The sequence below is a fragment of the Scardinius erythrophthalmus genome (genome assembly GCF_964197995.2).
Source record: "Scardinius erythrophthalmus genome assembly, chromosome: 20".
NCBI lineage: Eukaryota > Metazoa > Chordata > Actinopteri > Cypriniformes > Leuciscidae > Scardinius > Scardinius erythrophthalmus.
In genome coordinates, this window is record NC_138240.1 from 726,963 (window position 1) to 748,741 (window position 21,779).

Consider the following 21,779-nt stretch of genomic DNA (forward strand, 5'->3'; position numbering starts at 1 on the left):
AAACACAAATTATAAAGTTAAATTCAAGGGCATTTATTTAATGCATTGCATTTTCCAGTGTTCCTCCAGTTTGGACAGTGTTTCGTCATTTGCATTGAAAGCCAGGACTCTCTCCATGATTATGAGGATTATTAAGTGTCATTAGTTCTTAGATTCTGCCACACAGTTCTAGAGTTCACTAGAGAACATCCGCCGGAGTGCTGGAGATACGCTGGCGTACGGCCTCTGTTCAGAGTCTGACTCTAAACGTTCTGGATCAAGCAAAACCAAGCTTGTGTTAGTGTAGAAATGGACATCAAATGCATTTCAAGCATCATTTTATCTGTTTTCTTAAGGTAGTGTCATTACATTAAAAATATCTACAAATAAACTTGAACATTTCTGTAGTTCAGCTCAATATATTAAATATAAGATTAGCGACATTAAACAAATCTGGTCAATATACAGATGATTGTGACGGCGACTCGCTCTCTTCAGGAGTAGAAGGTCAGGACACTCTGATGGTTTCCCCGAACGAGGAGGATCGGCGGGAGATCTTTGGAGAGCGTGTCCAGCCAGGACATGTAGAGCGCGCTGGACACCGTCCCCTTCCTGGCCAGTGGCATAGTTCTGCGATCAGACCAATCAAACCATCAGACAACAGCAGAGTCAGGTGATCAGACGAGACACACATGTGCTTCATACAGGCACATACTGTACATATACTCAGACATCTTCAACATTTCTCACATTATCAGTTTATTCGCTATAGTTTAGAGAATGGTGATAAAATATGAGCAGAACTCAGCTGATATTTGACTGGTTTTGTCCGTCCTTCTGTTAGACTGTCTCACACATGAATTATGTTGAATATCTGTCAGCTGGTAAATTTAACTACACAATTAGATAATACCAGTTTAGCTCAACCAATCACCAAGCAATGCTTCATTGTGTTCAGTCTGTGTGTAAAAAGAGCATTAGCAATTAAAGAAAACACACTTCAGCAAAACATGATCAGCTCAAAGTGTGGATAATGTCACTGGTAGTCACTGGATGAAGAATATTTGGGTGTAATATGTCACAGTTTACTTTACTTTGCTCTCCTCACTTACAGAAATGAACTATAGAGTCCTGATCACACTAGTGAATCAATATCAGATATTATATCTGCTGTCTGAATAATTCTTGGTTTGACTGTATATTCAAATGAAGTGATTTCTGTGTTAAACGTGTGATCAGTGCTCACATGACGATGAGGTTGGCTGTGCTGGAGTGTTCCTTCAGAAGCTCGTTCAGCCTGATCTGACGATTCGACTACATGAAAGAAGAGAGAACCGATGTCACTTACATTATTATCTCAGACATTATTTCTGAAGTCATCAGTTTGACATGCGAATTCTTTAGATTTCTACAGAAATATCCTTCAAACATTCTTTGTGGATAGGGATGGGAATCGTAAGGATTTCAGTTTTGAGGACGCAAATGACTTTTGGTTCAACAAGTAAACCAAGAGACACTTAACTGTGTGTGGGCGGAGTCTCTCTGCAAGCACACTGCACTCGCAACCAAATCATTAAAAAATCAGCCAATCAGAAGAGTGTGTGGGCGGAGTCTCTCTGCAAGCGCACTGCACTCGCAACCAAATCATTAAAAAATCAGCCAATCAGAAGAGCGTGTGGGCGGAGTCTCTCTGCAAGCGCACTGCACTCGCAACCAAATCATTAAAAAATCAGCCAATCAGAAGAGCGTGTGGGCGGAGTCTCTCTGCAAGCGCACTGCACTCGCAACCAAATCAATCAAAAATCAGCCAATCAGAAGAGCGTGTGGGCGGAGTCTCTCTGCAAGCGCACTGCACTCGCAACCAAATCATTAAAAAATCAGCAAATCAGAAGAGCGTGTGGGCGGAGTCTCTCTGCAAGCGCACTGCACTCGCAACCAAATCAATCAAAAATCAGCCAATCAGAAGAGCGTGTGGGCGGAGTCTCTCTGCAAGCGCACTGCACTCGCAACCAAATCATTAAAAAATCAGCCAATCAGAAGAGCGTGTGCGCGGAGTCTCTCTGCAAGCGCACTGCACTCGCAACCAAATCAATCAAAAATCAGCCAATCAGAAGAGCGTGTGGGCGGAGTCTCTCTGCAAGCGCACTGCACTCGCAACCGAATCATTCAAAAATCAGCCAATCAGAAGAGCGTGTGGGCGGAGTCTCTCTGCAAGCGCACTGCAGTCGCAACCGAATCATTCAAAAATCAGCCAATCAGAAGAGCGTGTGGGCGGAGTCTCTCTGCAAGCGCACTGCAGTCGCAACCGAATCATTCAAAAATCAGCCAATCAGAAGAGCGTGTGGGCGGAGTCTCTCTGCAAGCGCACTGCACTCGCAACCGAATCATTCAAAAATCAGCCAATCAGAAGAGTGTGTGGGCGGAGTCTCTCTGCAAGCGCACTGCAGTCGCAACCGAATCATTCAAAAATCAGCCAATCAGAAGAGCGTGTGGGCGGAGTCTCTCTGCAAGCGCACTGCACTCGCAACCGAATCATTCAAAAATCAGCCAATCAGAAGAGTGTGTGGGCGGAGTCTCTCTGCAAGCGCACTGCACTCGCAACCAAATCATTAAAAAATCAGCCAATCAGAAGAGCGTGTGGGCGGAGTCTCTCTGCAAGCGCACTGCACTCGCAACCAAATCATTAAAAAATCAGCCAATCAGAAGAGCGTGTGGGCGGAGTCTCTCTGCAAGCGCACTGCACTCGCAACCAAATCAATCAAAAATCAGCCAATCAGAAGAGCGTGTGCGCGGAGTCTCTCTGCAAGTGCACTGCACTCGCAACCGAATCATTCAAAAATCAGCCAATCAGAAGAGCGTGTGGGCGGAGTCTCTCTGCAAGCGCACTGCAGTCGCAACCGAATCATTCAAAAATCAGCCAATCAGAAGAGCGTGTGGGCGGAGTCTCTCTGCAAGCGCACTGCAGTCGCAACCGAATCATTCAAAAATCAGCCAATCAGAAGAGTGTGTGGGCGGAGTCTCTCTGCAAGCGCACTGCACTTGCAACCGAATCATTCAAAAATCAGCCAATCAGAAGAGCGTGTGGGCGGAGTCTCTCTGCAAGCGCACTGCACTCGCAACCGAATCATTCAAAAATCAGCCAATCAGAAGAGCGTGTGGGCGGAGTCTCTCTGCAAGCGCACTGCACTCGCAACTAAATCATTCAAAAATCAGCCAATCAGAAGAGAGTGTGGGCGGAGTCTCCTTACATCGACATGTTTCTACGGTGGCCCTGAACGGACAAACACGTTTCGTCACTATGTTGTTCTTTGTGTAAAGAAGCGAGCTAAAGTCAGCGAATAAAACACTGACACAATGATGAACAAGTAACAATAATATTCGCAATAACATATCGTTTTACTGAATAATTTAGTAAAACAAATTTCTTAATTTATCTTTGTAAAAACCTAATTGCTTAACTGGCTACTCTCTGCTGCCTCAGACGACGACATCACTTCCTGTCGGCCACTGTAACGTCTGTTGGGTGCAGTTCACAACCTCACCACTAGACGCCGCTAAAAATCACTGCACTTTTAAGTGAAGGCAACCTGACCTTGGCCCTGTAGAGCTCCAGCTCATTATCTGTGATCCTCCAGGGCTCTTCAGTCTTCAGTTTCTCAGCGGCTTCTTGCTCCATGTCGTCTTCCCTCAGTCTGTACGGCTCAATCATCTCCTGAAACATCGCCTTACTGAGGACACAATCACACTGTTTCTGGAGGGTCCCGGTGCAAAACATGCGCATTACCAGTGTTGGGGAAACCCATTACAAGTAACTTGAGTTACGTAATCAGATTACTTTTTCAAGGAACTAGCAATGCATTAGTTTTAAAATTTACAAAATATCACTGTCACTTTTTAAAATAAAGCTTTTCTTAAAAAGTATAGCAATAAGTCTTTTGCAATTAGCCATTAGCGATTTGCGTTTTAAGGGAGTAATGCAATATTGTAATGCATTACTTTTCAAAGTAACTTTTCCCCAACACTGCTCATTACTGGCCAATGGATCTAAACTCACTTGTGCTTCTTCGGCTTGATGTTGATGTCTCCAATAACAGTGATGTCAGAGAAATCAATCCTGAACTTACTGAGCAACGCCGCCATTCTGTGCCAGAGCAAAAGCTTTAGTAGTTTTCACTACATGCATACACTGTATTTGACTTTTACTCAATATTCTTGTCTTCCAGCACAAATATTCTTAAATCAATATACATTTACAAGAGAAGAAAAAATCACTGAATATATTAAGTCATGTTTTCTGAGTCAGAATGAAGTGAGTTTGTACTTAAAACCAGAACCAATATCTGCAGTGCCAATGTGTTTAGAAAAATAAACTTAATTCAAAGTGAAGGTTTAGTGTTACTACTGCACTAGCTGATTATCTCCAATTTAAAATGGTTTTATATGATAAACTACCAGTCAAAAGTGTGGACTTTTAAGGCTTATACTTAAATGTTTAAAACTAATTCTGTAGACAAATATAAACAAAAATAAAATAATTTGTACTCAAAGTTCATCCAGCATGTGTAGAGCTGTCAGTAATACTCACGCTCTGCGGTCGTGGTCGATCCGGTTTATCTTTCCTCCGATGAACACACGGATCTTACAGTTGCGCCATTTCTTTTTGTTGGTTAGCAAATATGGTATCAAAAGAGTCAAGCCTACGACAGCGAGGTGTTGATAACTTATTAAAGCGACACTCTCTCACAGGATATAATGAAGGCAAAGAAAACAGTCAAACCAACATTTATTCAGACGTCTTCAACATTTCTCACATTATCAGTTTATTCGCTATAGTTTAGAAAATGGTGATAAAATATGAGCAGAACTCAGCTGATATTTGACTGGTTTTGTCCGTCCTTCTGTTAGACTGTCTCACACATGAATTATGTTGAATATCTGTCAGCTGGTAAATTTAACTACACAATTAGATAATACCAGTTTAGCTCAACCAATCACCAAGCAATGCTTCACTGTGTTCAGTCTGTGTGTAAAAAGAGCATTAGCAATTAAAGAAAACACACTTCAGCAAAACATGATCAGCTCAAAGTGTGGATAATGTCACTGGTAGTCACTGGATGAAGAATATTTGGGTGTAATATGTCACAGTTTACTTTACTTTGCTCTCCTCACTTACAGAAATGAACTATAGTGTCCTGATCACACTAGTGGAACAATATCAGATATTATATCTGCTGTCTGAATAATTTTTGGTTTGACTGTACATTCAATCAAAAGTACATTAAAGTTGAAATATCACTTGACCTCCGTCGTCGAACAGCCACCAAACATCAATCGTCCCTTTGCTCTGTTTCTTCTGGAACTGCTGGCTGGCGTTGAGGAGTCTCTCGTCCGCAGAACTGAGCGGCAGGCGAAGCTTCTTCGTGTCTGTCGTTAGAGAAGAGGAGTTTACCAGATGCAGGTTCAACAAGAGAACTAACATTCATCATGAATTTGAAGTGTTTTTGAATATGTGAAGCGAACGTTCCATTGTATCATTCTTCAAACATTATGGAATGTTAATTTTGAATGTTCTCTAAATGTTCTGAAACAAGTTGTAACATTTAAAAAAAGGTTATATGAACATCCAAACTCTGCATGAATGTTGTATAGTATGCATGATGTTTTTGTGCTAACGTTTTGAGAACATTATTAAAGACCAGAAAATCTTGATTGAACGTTTTATTAAAGTCCCCCTGTAGTCTATCATTTTATTATTTAAAACTCATCTTTGATCAGCAAAATTACATATTTAAATGTTATTTCCTTGAAAAAAGATTCTTCATGCCTTAAAATATCTTGAATGTAACTCGACACCCTTGCCTCATTTAGTATGCGCGGTTCTATGAATATGCAAATGAGCCCCGCCTCCACTCACTCCCTCAGCTCAGAGATCCACTGGTTGACGATCACACGTTGATCTGATTGGTTACAAGGTAGTTTGTGACGTCAGAAACACCAGCGATTTCAAAGCGTGTTTTTGAGACTGTCTTTGGTTCACTGCAGTTTTAAGGAGGAAATACTCAGCAATGCTGTCGACTTATGAATTTACACATGGTTTGTCTTAAAGCAGATTAAAAACACCACATAGACACATAAACTACATTAAAAGCTGGATTTACACCACAGGGGGACTTTAACATTACTGGAAGAACACTTGTTTCATAACTTTGAGAGAACGTTCCCTGTTAGCCTTTGAATCTGACATTCTGAAGATACAAAACATAAACTGGAGGACATTTGTAGTGTCATAATACAACTGAGTTCAGTCTCTAACGCTCATTAAACGTTCATGACCTCTGACCTCTGAAGATGAGCGGGCTGCTTTGACAGCTGGTTGCTATAGATGATGGTTTGGAGGAATCGCTGTCGAAGTCTTTGATGTTGATGGACACCAAGAGATCCTTCATTCCCGGCGTTTTCTCCTGCGAGGACAGAAACTCATCTGGAGAAAGAGCAGTGGCGTTAAAATCCCTGATGAAGAGACCGATGAAGTTTACACTTCAGTAACTGGAAACTCCACCTTGAATGTGAGAGATGTCGAGACCTTCCTTCAGTCTCAGGAGAACCACCCCGTACTGCAGGTCGAACGCATCACTGGGAATATGAGGAAATAATCAACATTCATAAAAACCTGAAAACAGCATCAAGACTCAGAGAAAGGACAATATAAGGAATCTTTAAATGGTTGTAATTCATGAATACTTGCTTATTTTTAAAGAAGACACTCAGATTATTGCAGCATAGAAAGTGTAAAATTGTATATATGTGTAAGTTTAAACAAAAACTAAACAAAAGATATATTTTAACAAAATAATTTGGCCTCTAAAAAAAATGCTGTATGTCTAATCAATTGTGTTCCAAACTTTAAGTTGAATTTGCCACTAAATGGTTTTAAAGTAGCATTTCCATTTTTTCACTGGATGAATTTTAAATGTGTGCAATGAAAGAAGTGTCATGAGAGTTAAGGTCCTTGCACACTGAGTCCCAAATTTGTGTCCGAAAATTGCCGAAAAATGAAAAAAAAAAACACGTTTACACAATGAAACTTTTGTCCGTCATAAAAAAATTCGGATCAGGTTAAATTTTCTGCGTTTTCCGCATCCGTAGCAAGAAGTTTGAATTGTGTTTTGACAACTCAGAGCCACCGAACGACGAATACGAAAAAACGCATACGAAGATTTCGGCCTCAGTGTGCAAGACCTTTAACAGGTTAAAGATGAAGACAGAAAGAGACTCGCTGGATGGTGTTGATGTAGGTGTCCACGTCCTTCATCTCGCCGTCCCTCCAGTTGTTCTTGAAGCCGAACACTAGTGTGTTTGGTTTCAGGCGACCCAAACCAGCGGTCTGTCAATCAAACCACAGCAGGTTCACTCTCACACTCCACTAACACTGGTGGACAAACTATTTACAGTCTGTGATTGTCTGTGAAATTTACTAGAAATTTCTAAGAAAACGGCAAGAAATCCATTAAATGACGTGAAGTTTCTTTGTAGAACAATTTTAACAGTATTTTCTTGTACAATACACTCCAGTAAACTTTATTTACAACTTCAAAAAATTGTTTTTACACTGCAAAAATTATTGTTCTATTTAGTATTTCTGCCCTATTTTCCAGCACAAATATCTAAACATTCTTAAATCAAGACACATTTACTGGAGAAGCAAAATGACTGAAGATATTAAGACTGAACAATGCATCAAAATGAAGTGAGAACAAATATCCGCCAATGGAGTCAGAAGAAAACTCTTAACTCAAAGGGAAAACAAGATTATTTGTCTCACTCCATTAGCAGATTTAAGCATGAATTTGCTTCATTTTGATGCATTTTTCATTAGACAAGACTTAATATCTTCAGTCATTTTTCACTTTTTCTCCAGTAAATGTATCTTGATTTAAGAGTGTTTAGATATGTGTGCTGGAAAACGAGACAGAAACACTGAGGAAGAACACTGAGGAAGCCACTCTCTGATTACACTGATTCACATCACTACATGAGCTCTTTATCAAAAATGACATAATCTGTCATGTTTTCCGGGTGCGTTCTGACCTGTAGGAGATACTGGGCTCCTTGTCTGAGATCATCAGCAAACACAGGAGTGTAGAAAGCTTTGATTCGGGCCTTCAGGAGCCAGCGCTGATAGCGGACCTGCTCGTTCATCATCTCCTTATAGTTCGGCCGCCGGTATCCCTGCAGGAGAAGGACAGAACAACTGCAGCTTTGGCTGAGGAAACTGCAAAAACTTACAATATACACAGTATTTTAGTCTTGTTTTCCAGTACAAATATCGAAACCCTTTTAACCCTTTATTTACGGCTCACACTCACAGCTGTTCAGAAACGAGGGAGAGTCGGGTCCAAATGCAACCATTTATTAACAAACATAAGCTAAAAAGTAAATCCAAGCACAGGGAAAGAACTAAAACACATAACCAGAGGATAACTGGGAACAGGCGAGGGTAATCAATCACTGAGGCAACAAATGAGGGTAACTACAGAAACAAAGGAAAACAGGAACTAAACACAGGATGTGAACACTAGGAATGATAGGAAGAGAAAATACACTTCAAATTAAAAATCCAATAGCAGAAACAAAAAACACAAACACAGTAGTAATGTTGTTCAATAATATTTTGAATTAATTTTATGGTAGTATTTATGCTATGGTAATATTTATGCAATAATTATGATCTGTTGGTTTCCATAAAATAAAAAATTCTAAATAAAATAATAATAATTTGTCAATTAACCCCTTCATTGCTGTGTGCTTATTTCTGCATCATGTCTGATTTGTTGATTGTACTTTTTCTTTTTCTCATTCATATCTATGGTGATCAGTTTCGATTGTGAGGAGCTCAAGCGTGACTCATTTTTAAGACCATTTAACCTTCGAATGAAATGTTCACACTGCAAGTGCTACTAAAGTCACATTCTGATCAAGTAAAATACTTAGAAAAAACAAAATGTAAAATTTGAACGAAAAACACTAGAGGGTTAAATCAAGATACATTCACTTGAGAAGCAAAATAACTTACATTAGGTCTTGTATACTAAAACTTATCAAAGATAAGTGAGTTTCTGCCAAAAAAACAAGAACAGATATCTGCCAATGGGGTCAGAACTCCTTCCGTATTAAGATTTTCTTATCTTAAAACACTTTACAATAAGTGTGTCGTTTATTCAGCTAACGTGAACTAACAATCCTTCAACAGCATCCAGTGCATGTTCATTTCAGCATTTAATAAATTTTTAAGGTCAAAAGTATCTGTTTACACAGTTAATGCACTGTGAACTAACATGAGCATGAATACAATATTGCTTCTTCTCCAGTAAATGTGTCTTGATTTAAGAATGTTTCGATATTTGTGCTGGAAAACGAGACAGAAACACTGAGGAAGAACATCATGTTTAGCAGTGTCATATTGAAGAAGAGATGAAGTGTGTGTTGTTGAGGTGACGTACAGAGCGCACGTGTCCGCACACCATCAAGCCTGAGTTGTTGGTGAAAGCGTGTACGAGATACATCAGCGCCGGCCGAGAGTTTGGGTATCCGGACATGACGAGACACTGAGGCCTGTGGGAAACATCACAACTTCACGTCTCTGCAGAGTCACGTTAGTTTGGTCCAAAGTGTTTACACTCTAAAAAATGCTGTTTTGGGTCAAATATGGACAAACCCAAACTTAGGGTTAAAAATGTAATTTAAAAATGTAACCCAACAGCTGGGTTTGTCCATATTTGACCCAAAGTTGGGTTGAAACAACCCAGCACTTGTTTATTTTTGAGTTGTTTTACAAATTTGTCACTATCACTGATATAATGGTCTTGTTTATGGATTGTGATACCGGCTTATTGGAAATGTAACTAAAATTGTAATTTTATTAGGGAAACATCATATGCATAAAAAAAAAGTATGTTAACTGAACTAAATGGTAGACTATTTTCAACTGACTTAAAGGTTTTTTTGACTTCATTAGAACAATCGTAAAGCTGTTGAAAATTATACTTGATGTTTTAGATGTATGATTAATTTTTTTATACAAAATGCAGAATTGTGATCTTAATTTTTGACTCTGTATTCCCCTATTGTTGTTGTTGTTGAATAATTCTCTCTAGAGTCACACGTCTGTGTGTTCATCTGCTTCACCTGAAGTTCTTGATGTGATCCTCGACGCCCGTCAGATGAAGACTGTGTGTCAGCGCTTTATTGTACATCAGCGCTTGTGTCGACGAACCCCAGTTCACATCTGCAGCAGAAAGACACAGTTTAACCTCTGACACTTTACAATAAGTACTCACATTAGTTAACATTTATGCATTTGGAAGATGCTTTTATCCAAAGTGATGCATTCAATTGATCAAAAGTGACAGTAAAGACATTTATAATGTTATAAAAGATTCTATTTCAAATAAATGCTGTTCTTTTAAACTTTTTATTCATTAAAGAATTCTTAAAAATAAAATGTATCACAGTTTCCACAAAAATATGAACATAAATGTGTCTTGATCATCAGATCCTCATATTAGAGTGATTTCTGAAGGATCATGTGACACTGAAGACTGGAGTAATGATGCTGAACATTCAGCTTTGATCACAGGAATAAATTACACTTTACTGTATATTCACATAGACAACAGATGATTTACATTATAATAATATTTCACTGTTTTACTGTATTTTTGATCAAATAAATGCAGCTTTGGTGAGCAGAAGAGACTCTTTTAAAAACATTAATAATCTTAATCATTCCAAGTTTCTCACAATACGGAATTTTAAAGTCCCCCTGTGGTGTAATTCCAGCTTTTAATGTTGTTTATGTGTCTATGTGGTGTTTTTAATCTGCTTTGAGACAAACCATGTGTAAATTCATAAGTCGACAGCATTACTGAGTATTTCCTCCTTTAAACTGCAGTGAACCAAAGACAGTCTCAAAAACACGCTTTGAAATCGCTGGTGTTTCTGACGTCACAAACTACCTTGTAACCAATCAGATCAACGTGTGATCGTCAACCAGTGGATCTCTGAGCTGAGTGAGTGAGTGGAGGCGGGGCTCATTTGCATATTCATAGAACCGCACATACTAAATGAGGAAAGTTACATTCAAGATATTTCAAGGAAAAAATGTTTAAATATGTCATTTTGGTGATCAAAGATGAGTTCTAAGGGATAAAATGATTGACTACAGGGGGACTTTAAACAATATGTCACATTAAGCGTTGCACAATCTGAAGTGAAAGCAGATCTGACCTGGTTTCTTATAGCTGACGTATATGTAGAGCGCCAGGACGATGCCGTTGGTGACCAGCGCCGCCCACCAGTTGATCACGAACATCACGACGCAACACAGCACGGCTCCGGCCAACGACACCCACTTATTATAGTACTTGAAGCTCGGACGCCACCCTGTCCAGATGTGCATCAGCGTGATCAACTCCATCAGGGATGTTTTACACACTGGCTGAATCCGAAATCACCCCCTATACCCTCAAACAGGGCATTACTATTTGAGCGGACGGCAATTTGTAGTGGATACCATAGTGGACGATATTGAGTGCACCCATTCAATCCCACAATGCACTGCAATAATGATGTACGCTCAACGGCTGTCCGAATTCACTCACTCCTTCAAGTGAACAGTATTAGTGGACTAACGTAGGGAATCGTGAATGGATTCGGATTCAGCCACTGACTTCAGAGAAAATGACACTTGCCTGGAGAGTTGGCCAGCGACGCGTGGAAAACAGAGAAGTTTATCAGTGCGTACGAGGCCAAGAAGAAGTTGGAAATGATGGGAGCGATGATGTTTAACTCCGCTGAAACACCAACACACGTGATTTAGACACCAACTTAGTCAAACCAACATTTATTCAGACATCTTCAACATTTCTCACATTATCAGTTTATCCGCTATAGTTTAGAGAATGGTGATAAAATATGAGCAGAACTCAGTTGATATTTGACTGGTTTTGTCCGTCCTTCTGTTAGACTGTCTCACACATGAATTATGTTGAATATCTGTCAGCTGGTAAATTTAACTACACAATTAGATAATACCAGTTTAGCTCAACCAATCACCAAGCAATGCTTCATTCTGTTCAGTCTGTGTGTAAAAAGAGCATTAGCAATTAAAGAAAACACACTTCAGCAAAACATGATCAGCTCAAAGTGTGGATAATGTCACTGGTAGTCACTGGATGAAGAATATTTGGGTGTAATATGTCTAGTGGTGGGCCGTTATCGGCGTTAACGCGAGACTCTTATCGCGCGATAAAAAAAATATCGCCGTTAATCTATTCCCCAAGTTGGGTTGGGAGATGGCTCTACTACACAAGCAATGATGACTCAATCTACCCGCGGCCGCGAGGTAACCCGGCTGTACCGCATCATATTCGTCGTCTACTTAAGTAAACACGGCTGAAAGTGAAAACTGCAACATCCATAATTTGGACTTGGTTCGGATTTAAGCCGTCCGACAAACAGCAGCAAACTATCCGAGTGTGTGGGGTAACGGTTCGGTAAGTTAACACACGACTAATCCGTTCTACCACCTCAAATTCAAAACGAAACTGAAACTGATATCACTGAATACCAGCGCGCGCGTATTATTCTCAATCCAATATATCTTAGTGGTGTAACGTTAACACAATCTCTGTCTACGCCCGATTTTAAGAATCGTTGTTGTGTTTCTTTTTAACTGAAAAGACATCAGTTAGACAATATTATAACTTTAAATTTGGGGTTTCATAAGGTCAAAGCTATAAGAAACATTAGACCTACTTAAGATCTCTGCAGCTAGTGTACTTAAATTTTATTTATCTGCAAAATTATGTTGTATACTTACAGTTTTGCACAATATATGTTCTCAAAACTACATATACCCTTTAAAAAAAAATGAGCAGTTGTTTAGCAGGGTCTGTGTAACCTGTTCTGTAATGGTTTTATTATAATATACTGTATATCGTTATCGCAAAAGGCTGCAATGTATATCAAAATATAGATTTTAGGCCATATCGCCCATCCCTAATTGATAGCCTATAGTAGTTGATAATAACATAGGCCTATGTTGCCTACGGACGGTAACAGTACAGAAGTAACCTTTTACAGTCTATGAGTAGAACAGCTTTCTCAAGCAGTTTGTGATGCATTTTGGAAACAGGAGATGAGCCCCTGGTCTAATGCGCCACCTGGCTTGAGAAACCCGTTCTCAAAGACTTAGCCTACTTTTATAGTCATTATTTGGGTAGCACACATATTCTGAATGCCTTCGGCAGAATTCAAATGAGCCATTTTAATCTAGATTAATCTAGATTAATTTCAAAATTAATCTAGATTAATCTAGATTAAAAAAATTAATCTATGCCCACCTCTAAATATGTCACAGTTTACTTTATTTTGCTCTCCTCACTCACATAAATGAACTATAGAGTCCTGCACACTAGTGAAACAACATCAAAAGTTATATCTGGTGTCTGAATAATCTTTGGTTTGACAGTATAAGAGTGAAGTTGAGGGTGATTTACCGATCAGAATGAAGGCCAGGCCGATGACGAAGGTGAGGACGTACGCGCGCAGAGGCTCTTTGTTCTTTCCGTATCCTTTGGCAAACACATGTAATCCAGGGTAGATTTTATCCTTACACAAGGCCTGCAGAAGCACACACACACACACACACACACACACATAAGATAAAAGACAGAAAATGCATCATCATTTACTGTATGCTTTTGGCAGATGCTTTTAACCAAAGTGGCTTACATTGCATTCAAGCTTTTAAACATTTTTTCACTTCATGCATTATCCTTACGAGAGCGTTTACATCAAACAAATTGCCTCGTTCGCTGCTGTATCTGATGATTTTGCAATAAATTACCCAAATGCCAAATGCGAAAATCAGAAAGCACAAGCTTTTGTATCAGGTTGCCTTGTTGAAACCCTTAAAGTAACAGTAGAAGATGAGAAGATCTTGTGATGGAAATCTACTCAAGTGTTTAGAAGTCGGACAGTCGACGTCATTAACATTGACGTTACAAGAAACATGTGTAATGGACAATTTGCAGATGCAAACGGTTAAATAATGTGTTTTTGTGTGTTTTTCTTAATTAAATACAAATAATCATCACATAAGATGAAGTTCTCAGGACTTTGGCAAACGTTCTGTCAAGGTTCTCTCAAAGTTATGAACAAACATTTTTCCAGTAACGTTAATAAAACGTTCGTTCAAAGTTATCTAGTCTTTAATAATGTTCTCATTATGAGTGAATGGAAGGACAAATATCAAACATTTCTTAAATCAAGATCCATTTACTAAAGTAGTAAAATTCCATAAGATATTAAGTCTTGTTTTCTGACGAAATAAATAAAAATGAAGTGAGTTCTTGCTTAAAACAAGCAAAATGATGTGCCAATGGGGTGAGAAAAATAATCTCGTTTCTGTTTGAATTAACATTATTTTTCTGACCCCACTGGCAGATCATTTAGCTTGTTTTAAGCAAAAACTCACTTCATTTGGATTAATTCTCCTGGAAAACAAGACATAATATCTTATGTCATTTTACTCATCTAGTAAATGCATCTTGATTTAAGAATGTTTAGATATTTGGCCTGGAAACAAGACAAAAATACCAAGTAAGAAAAGCATGTTGCGTGGCCATGGCCTCAGTTAACCTCTGACCTCAGTGTCACAAACACAGAGAAGGATCTGAAATCTGACCTGGAAGACTTTAGGAGCGCTGACCAGAGACGCCAGCGCCGACGAGAGCGTAGCGGAGAAGATCCCAGCGGTGATGAGCGGCCCGAACCCAGACACCAAACTCATCACCTGACAGAACCACACATCCATCAGTGACATCACAGAAATCTCAACAAAACTTCTTTCAGACACATTAACTATCTTAAAGTCCCCTTGTGGTGTAAATCCAGCTTTTAATGTTGTTTATGTGTCTATGTGGTGTTTTTAATCTGCTTTAAGACAAAGCATGTGTAAATTCATAAGTCGACAGCATTGCTGAGTATTTCCTCCTTAAAACTGCAGTGAACCAAAGACAGTCTCAAAAACACGCTTTGAAATCGCTGGTGTTTCTGACGTCACAAACTACCTTGTAACCAATCAGATCAACGTGTGATCGTCAACCAGTGGATCTCTGAGCTGAGGGAGTGAGTGGAGGCGGGGCTCATTTGCATATTCATAGAACCGCACATACTAAATGAGGCGAGGGTGTCGAGTTACATTCAAGATATTTCAATGAAAAAACGATGAAATCAAACAAATCAAAGATGAGTTTTAAGAGATAAAATGATTGACTACAGGGGGACTTTAATTATTCCGTCTTTTGACTAGTAGTGTATGCATTCTAATATTACCATAAGTATATAAGCACGTCATGCTTGTGTTCGGCATCACACACACACACACACACACACCTACCTGGAAGTCGTTCTGAAGCCCGTACTTGCAGCCTCCCTCTCTGCAGATGGAGAAGTCGTATCCGAGCGAGCACGAGGCGTCGGTGCAGTTCTCCAGCGATCCCACGATCGTGTCGTTATCGTCGCCTGTGGCGTCTCGCACGATACAAGAGCCTGAAGACACAGCAAACACACAACGTCACGTCTGATCCGAGACTCGAGACGGCGGTCGAAGGAAGAACACATTACCGTTCGAGAAGGCGACAGCGATGTAAACCACTCCGGTTATGAGGATCGCCAGGAGAGTTCCTTTGGGAATCGCTGACTGCGGATCCTAGACACGGGCAGATGTTACAAACATCATCTCTTATGAAATATGATGACAAAAATCCACAGAATCTCAAATATAACCCCTGAGAAAGAAATGTTGAAATGTTGAAATGGATCCAGAGGGCGAAACAGTGACATTTAATTACCCAGCGAACAGTCAAAGTTATGATCAAACGTTCTTCCGGCAACATTAATAGAACGTTGGTTAAAAGTTATCTGGTCTTTAATAACGTTCTCAAAATGTTAGAACAAAAACATTATTTATACATCAATCATGGAAAAAAATATTCTGTAACATTTCAGTTGGACGTTCATCTAACGCTTTTAAAATGTTACTAATTAAACTTTCAGAGAACATTCAAAAGTAACGTTCCCATTATGTTTGAAGACTGGAATGTTCCCTTAACGTTTGCATAACCAAGAAAAAAAGAAAACGTTTTTAAAACATTTAAAAAAGTGGACATTTTGTGTCTCTTTAATGTGTGTGACAGAAGAACCGATCATCTCTTCCTCTTTACTACTACAGCAGCAAATCAACATGAACATCAGAAGGAATGAGGAAAGATACAGAACAACTTCCTGAACTCAATCATGTCTCCTATAATCCATCAACCGCGGAGAGAAGTCAATGAAACAGCTTCAAACGTCACATTACCTCAGAGACATCAGTGTCCATAAACTCCAGTCAGCTAGAGAAATAACTCTAGAGGAGCGTTTGATTCATATATGCACTATATTACATATTCATGATATTTTTACTTTACCTGTAGTCTTCCATATTTAATGCATGTTTGAATAAATTAGACAGCCAGCATTTAAATGTTTATATAGCAACAAATTTGACATAAAAAAATGCAATTTAAATATGTGCAAAATTCAGTTTTTATTTGAGAGTTGATTATTTAAAATAAATTTGGTTTTGGTGTTGTGTTTTGGCTGAAAACTGTCATCTTGGTTTGGTGAATAATACTTGAGTGCATCAGTTGTTGAGTGAGGATCATCTCTCACCGCCAGGTCTCCGGATATATTGGCTCCGGCTAGGATCCCTGTGGCGGCCGGGAAGAAGATGGCAAACACGGAGAAGAAGGTTTCGTCGTCTCTGAAGTCTGGACCCATGTTCTCCATCATTATGGCAGCTTAGAGACGGACAAACACAGGAACGACACAGCTTTGAGTATGAAGAACCAGCATTAACACTGAGCCAGTTAAAGACCATCAGTGCATCTTACACCCACAACATCATGACACATTCTGCACTCATCTATATATGCATCATATCTGTCATAGCGTGCACATGAAAAAATGATAAAGGCGCAATTATGTTTAAAAAACACAATGAGCGATGAAGAGCAAGTAGCTCTATATATTAAATATTAAAATTTCATGCAAATTTCTTTTCTTACAAAAATACATTCTAAATTAAAGACCCGCTGAAACCCAAATGTACGGTTTTTAGCTTTGAGGATGAATATGTTCGCCTTAAGGTTATGAATAAGCTTCCAAAACAATGACAAAATTCGCATTTAGGAGAAATAAGCATTCAAAACGTACAGTCTCTCACTTCCGCTAAAACGGATCAGGGATTTTTATGACTTCAGCTTCTCATCACATCTTCTGTCCAATCAAACGCTCTCTAGAATCTAAAGCTCCGCCCCCTTTGCTATAAACACCACCTGACTAAAGTGAGCGTTAACTGACACGGAGCATTATGGGTTGGAGATGTTATATATATGTGTTCGTTACTCAATTCACTTCTAATGGTGCTGTCAGTCTGTGAGGTAAACTAAACGCTATTGGTTATTTGAAAAGGGGGAGGAGCCAATCAATAAGTCCCGCCTTTGCTTCCTGTTTCAGTGGAGATTACATCAACGCATCAAACAAAGCTGCGCGATCCAAGGCCTTTAAATATCAGTTTTTCATACTGTATAAAAAGAGTCATCAGAGTAATTCCTCAGGACTGATTGATCTCAACCTAAAGCAGAGGAGCAGAGACGTCCCACCGTTATAACTGAAGAAGCCTTTGGGTTCCTTTGCCTCCACAGGGATGAAGGATCCAATGAAGTAGTTGCAAATCGCCGCCACAAGAATCACCAATAACACAATCTGGGCCTGTCAAAGATAATCAATACATCACGGGAATAATAACTACTGCAAGAAGAAATCTGAATCCATATGGGAACGTCCTGACCTTCGCTTCCCACTCCATTCCAGCGATGGAGATTCCCAGCAGTAAAATCACCGTGAGCGTTCCCACGATCCTGATGTCATTGATCTCATCGGTCATCAGAGCGTCTATACTCTGACAAACACAGTTTACATCAGAACACTTCAGAAGAATGAGTCTATATGGGTCATATATGTCAGTCTGTCACCCCTAATACACTGAAAAAATGCTTTTCTTAGTATTTTTGTCTGGTTTCCAGTTGAAATATCAAACATTTCTTAAATCAAGATCCGTTTACTAAAGTAGTAAAATGAAATAAGATATTATGTCCCGTTTCCGGGGGAATTAATCAAAAAATAAGTGAGTTGATGCTTAAAACAAGCAAAATGATGTGCCAAAGGGGTGAGAAAAATAATCTTGTTTCTGTTTGAATTAACATTGTTTTTCTGACCCCAATGGCAGATCATTTTGCTTGTTTTAAGCATCAACTCACTTAATTTTTGATTAATTCCCCCGGAAAACGGGACATAATATCTTATGTCATTTTACTCATCTAGTAAATGCATCTTGATTTAAGAAGATTTTGATATTTGCACTGGAAACAAGACAAAAATACTAAGTAAGAAAATCATTTTTTGCAGTGTAGAAGGCATGCACATTTAAAGAAATAATGAAAGTTCATGCTTGCTCATCTTCCTCATCTATTCATCCAAGGCTTTTGTGTTCATACTCACATCCAGAAGTTCAACGACGGTTTCTGCGAAACCCACGACGTACATGGCCACCGCGACGGCATTGGCAAAGGCAAAGATCAGGCCGATGGATCCGCCGAACTCGGGACCCAGACTCCTGGAGATCAGGTAATACGCCCCGCCTACAAACACACATTCACACATTCACTTTAGAGGAAATTATGACTCAAACATTCAGAACAGAAGCTAGACCTCTGACCTCCGCGCACGAAGCCGTTGGTGGCGATGGCTGACGTCGACAGGCCAGTGATGGTCGTCACCACGATGGCCATGAGGACGATGGCACAGGACAGAGCTGAAGCAAAACAAACACACATTCATAATCTATGATCATACACAGCAAACCCATGCAGGATAGCTCAGTGAATGTTCTGATCCAGTCTGACCTCTGACCTGTAATGCTCCTGAATCATAATCATAATCATAATCATACACTGTTCGCTCGTTGGCCAGAGGAGAACTGAGACTGAGTCTGGTTTCTCACGAGGGTTTTTCTCCATTCTGTCACTGATGGAGTTTTGACTCACTCTCACACACACACACACACACGCACGCACACACACTCACACTCACACACACACACACACACACACACACACACACACACACACACACACACACACACACACACACACACACACACACACACACACACACACACACACACTCACTCACACTCACTCACACTCACACTCACACACACACACACACACACACACACACTCACACTCACACTCACACTCACACTCACACTCACACTCACACTCACACTCACTCACTCACACTCACTCACACTCACACTCACACTCACACTCACACTCACACTCACACTCACACTCACTCACTCACTCACACTCACACTCACACTCACACTCACACTCACACTCACTCACTCACTCACTCACACTCACACTCACAAACACACACACACACACACTCACACTCAGTGACGGACTGGCCATTGGGCAATGTGGGCAAATGCCACTGCGGCCGCCTCATCTCATCACTTGTTGTGGCCGCATCACAAACAAATAAATAGGCTAAATAAAGCGAGGAAAAGGCCGCCTATTGGCGCAATGGCTGCAAGCGGCAGCACCACCAGCGGCTCGCTCGCCGCTCATCACAACTTGTGGCGCACAACCATATAAAAAGGCTAAATAAATAAATAAAGCGGAGATGCGGCCGCCTTTTGGCGGATTGGCCGCCCGCAACCGGCAGCACAGCTAGCGGCTCGCTCGGCGCTCATCACAATATAAAAAGGCTAAATAAATAAATAAATAAAGTATAATATATGAACTGACAAAATGTAAAAATGTGTACCTTGAATGCAATGTAAGTCGCTTTGGATAAAAGCGTCTGCCAAATGCATAAATGTAAATGTAAATATGAATAAAATAATAATAAATTAAGCGGAGCTGCAGGCGGCCACAAAAAAAACAAGGAAAAAAGCAAACAAACAAACACCACGGCCTATCTCTGAAAAATAATAGCCCTATGAACTAAATAATAATAATGACTTTTTATTTCTATTTTTCCTGTGAAGGACAAATAGCCTAAATAAAATATAAGGGGATATTTGGGGATATTTAATTGAATTAATCAATCAACGATACCATTGATCAGCATTACCAAACGTGGACGTTCCACTAGAAACAAACATTGATGTATTGTTCTAATTTAATACTGTGAAGCTGCTTTGATACAACCTATGTTGTGAAAAGCGCTATATAAATAAACTTGACTTGACTTGACTTAAATGTATGTAATCTCTCTATTTATAAGGTATTTTGAATTTCTCGCGATCTCAACTTCATGAAATTCGCGAAGGAACTTCTCGCAATCATTGACCTGATGAGATGATAGATAATGACAAGTGAATGATGGGTAATGAGAGCATATCAACAACACGGAGTGAAAGAAAATGTGAAAGAAGCTTCTCGACACTGAAGTTCATCAAGAGTCGTCTAAGGAGCAGAATGCGAGAGGAAAATTTGGAAGCCTTCATGTTGATGGCAACAGAGAAGGAGATCCTCATGAGACTGGATACAGATGATGTGATTGACAGAGTGGCAGAGAAAAGCAAATTATTGCGCAACCTGCTACTGTAACCACATGAAGGTAAAACATTTATTTTTCATGTCTTGGTTAAGCTATTATTGGAGTGTGTTGTTTGTGTAATGTTATGTTTCTTTGTTGGTTGCAGATGACTTGAGAAGACAAATGTGGCCTCTCTGCTTAAATTGCCAGGGCCTCTTTTTGGTGCCAGTCCGCCACTGCTCACACTCACACTCACACACACTCATACTCACACTCACACTCACACACACTCATACTCACACTCACACTCACACTCACACTCACACTCTCACTCACACACACACTTGACTTGAGTCTGCGTACCGATGCCGGCCTGACCCACGATCCACGACATCCGGATGAACAGCATCACGCCCCAGATGTTCAGCATGCATCGTATCTGTTATGCAGGACAGACGTGTAATTAATATGCATTTTTAGAATTTATGCTTATATTAACGTTTTTTAAATGTGATATCCCAAAATTAGCATAAAAATAGGTGGATGGAAACATACGTACATGATTAAAGTCAGACATGAATATTTGTAGAGTAAGACACACGCCTGCGCACATATATATTCAAACACTCATATCTATAGACTGAACACGTGATACGCTTGAGTGCGCCGTCAGCGTTTCACAGGTTCACGTTTATACGGAGATGATCACGCTTTTCTAAAAATTTCAAAACTTGTATCTTGGATCCTGTTTCAGAGTGTGTGTTCTCGAGCTCAAACACTGTTGTGTGTGAATGAACGGCCAGAACACATTAAAAGTTTCAGTTTTCTGTGAGAACGGTGTGTGTTAGCGGCCCTAAGTTAATAACTAATGATCTTTACAACGGAAGTGAATCAATCAAAACTAACTTTATCTGGACAATAACTTTATTCTAGATCTGCTGTAAAGCCTGAACACTCTCTGCTACTTTAAAGATACAATATGTATTTTTTTCCGCCGCTAGCGGTCGCTAACCTCTTACAATAACAAAGGCGTCGGTTGATGACGCATAAGCGGAATTATGAACTTGTCGTCATGC

The 21,779-nt window shown here is 39.8% G+C and overlaps 1 protein-coding gene across 2 annotated transcripts in view; it reads right to left on the reverse strand.

Annotated features, from left to right (window-relative positions):
- Positions 1-13: 13 nt before the first annotated feature.
- The window catches only part of LOC308680543 (solute carrier family 12 member 2), a 26,478-nt gene continuing 4,712 nt past the window's right edge, over positions 14-21,779 (reverse strand). Inside the window, exons 3-27 of one of the 2 annotated variants that reach the window (XM_081348728.1) lie at positions 21,067-21,142; positions 18,866-18,961; positions 18,649-18,788; positions 17,939-18,049; positions 17,751-17,859; positions 16,759-16,886; positions 15,670-15,754; positions 15,443-15,594; positions 14,729-14,836; positions 13,539-13,662; positions 11,730-11,831; positions 11,266-11,421; positions 10,165-10,264; positions 9,480-9,591; positions 8,068-8,208; positions 7,257-7,363; positions 6,539-6,612; positions 6,320-6,460; positions 5,281-5,403; positions 4,565-4,676; positions 4,034-4,120; positions 3,572-3,707; positions 1,226-1,293; positions 446-609; positions 14-251 (exon numbers count right to left, since the gene is read on the reverse strand). In XM_081348728.1, the coding sequence (XP_081204854.1) occupies positions 474-609; positions 1,226-1,293; positions 3,572-3,707; positions 4,034-4,120; positions 4,565-4,676; positions 5,281-5,403; positions 6,320-6,460; positions 6,539-6,612; positions 7,257-7,363; positions 8,068-8,208; positions 9,480-9,591; positions 10,165-10,264; positions 11,266-11,421; positions 11,730-11,831; positions 13,539-13,662; positions 14,729-14,836; positions 15,443-15,594; positions 15,670-15,754; positions 16,759-16,886; positions 17,751-17,859; positions 17,939-18,049; positions 18,649-18,788; positions 18,866-18,961; positions 21,067-21,142 (2,724 nt within the window). In that variant the 3' untranslated portion in view covers positions 14-251; positions 446-473. Of the gene's footprint in view, positions 610-1,225; positions 1,294-3,571; positions 3,708-4,033; positions 4,121-4,564; positions 4,677-5,280; positions 5,404-6,319; positions 6,461-6,538; positions 6,613-7,256; positions 7,364-8,067; positions 8,209-9,479; positions 9,592-10,164; positions 10,265-11,265; positions 11,422-11,729; positions 11,832-13,538; positions 13,663-14,728; positions 14,837-15,442; positions 15,595-15,669; positions 15,755-16,758; positions 16,887-17,750; positions 17,860-17,938; positions 18,050-18,648; positions 18,789-18,865; positions 18,962-21,066; positions 21,143-21,779 lie in introns of both variants that reach the window. The other variant, XM_081348727.1, reaches the window with a different exon arrangement.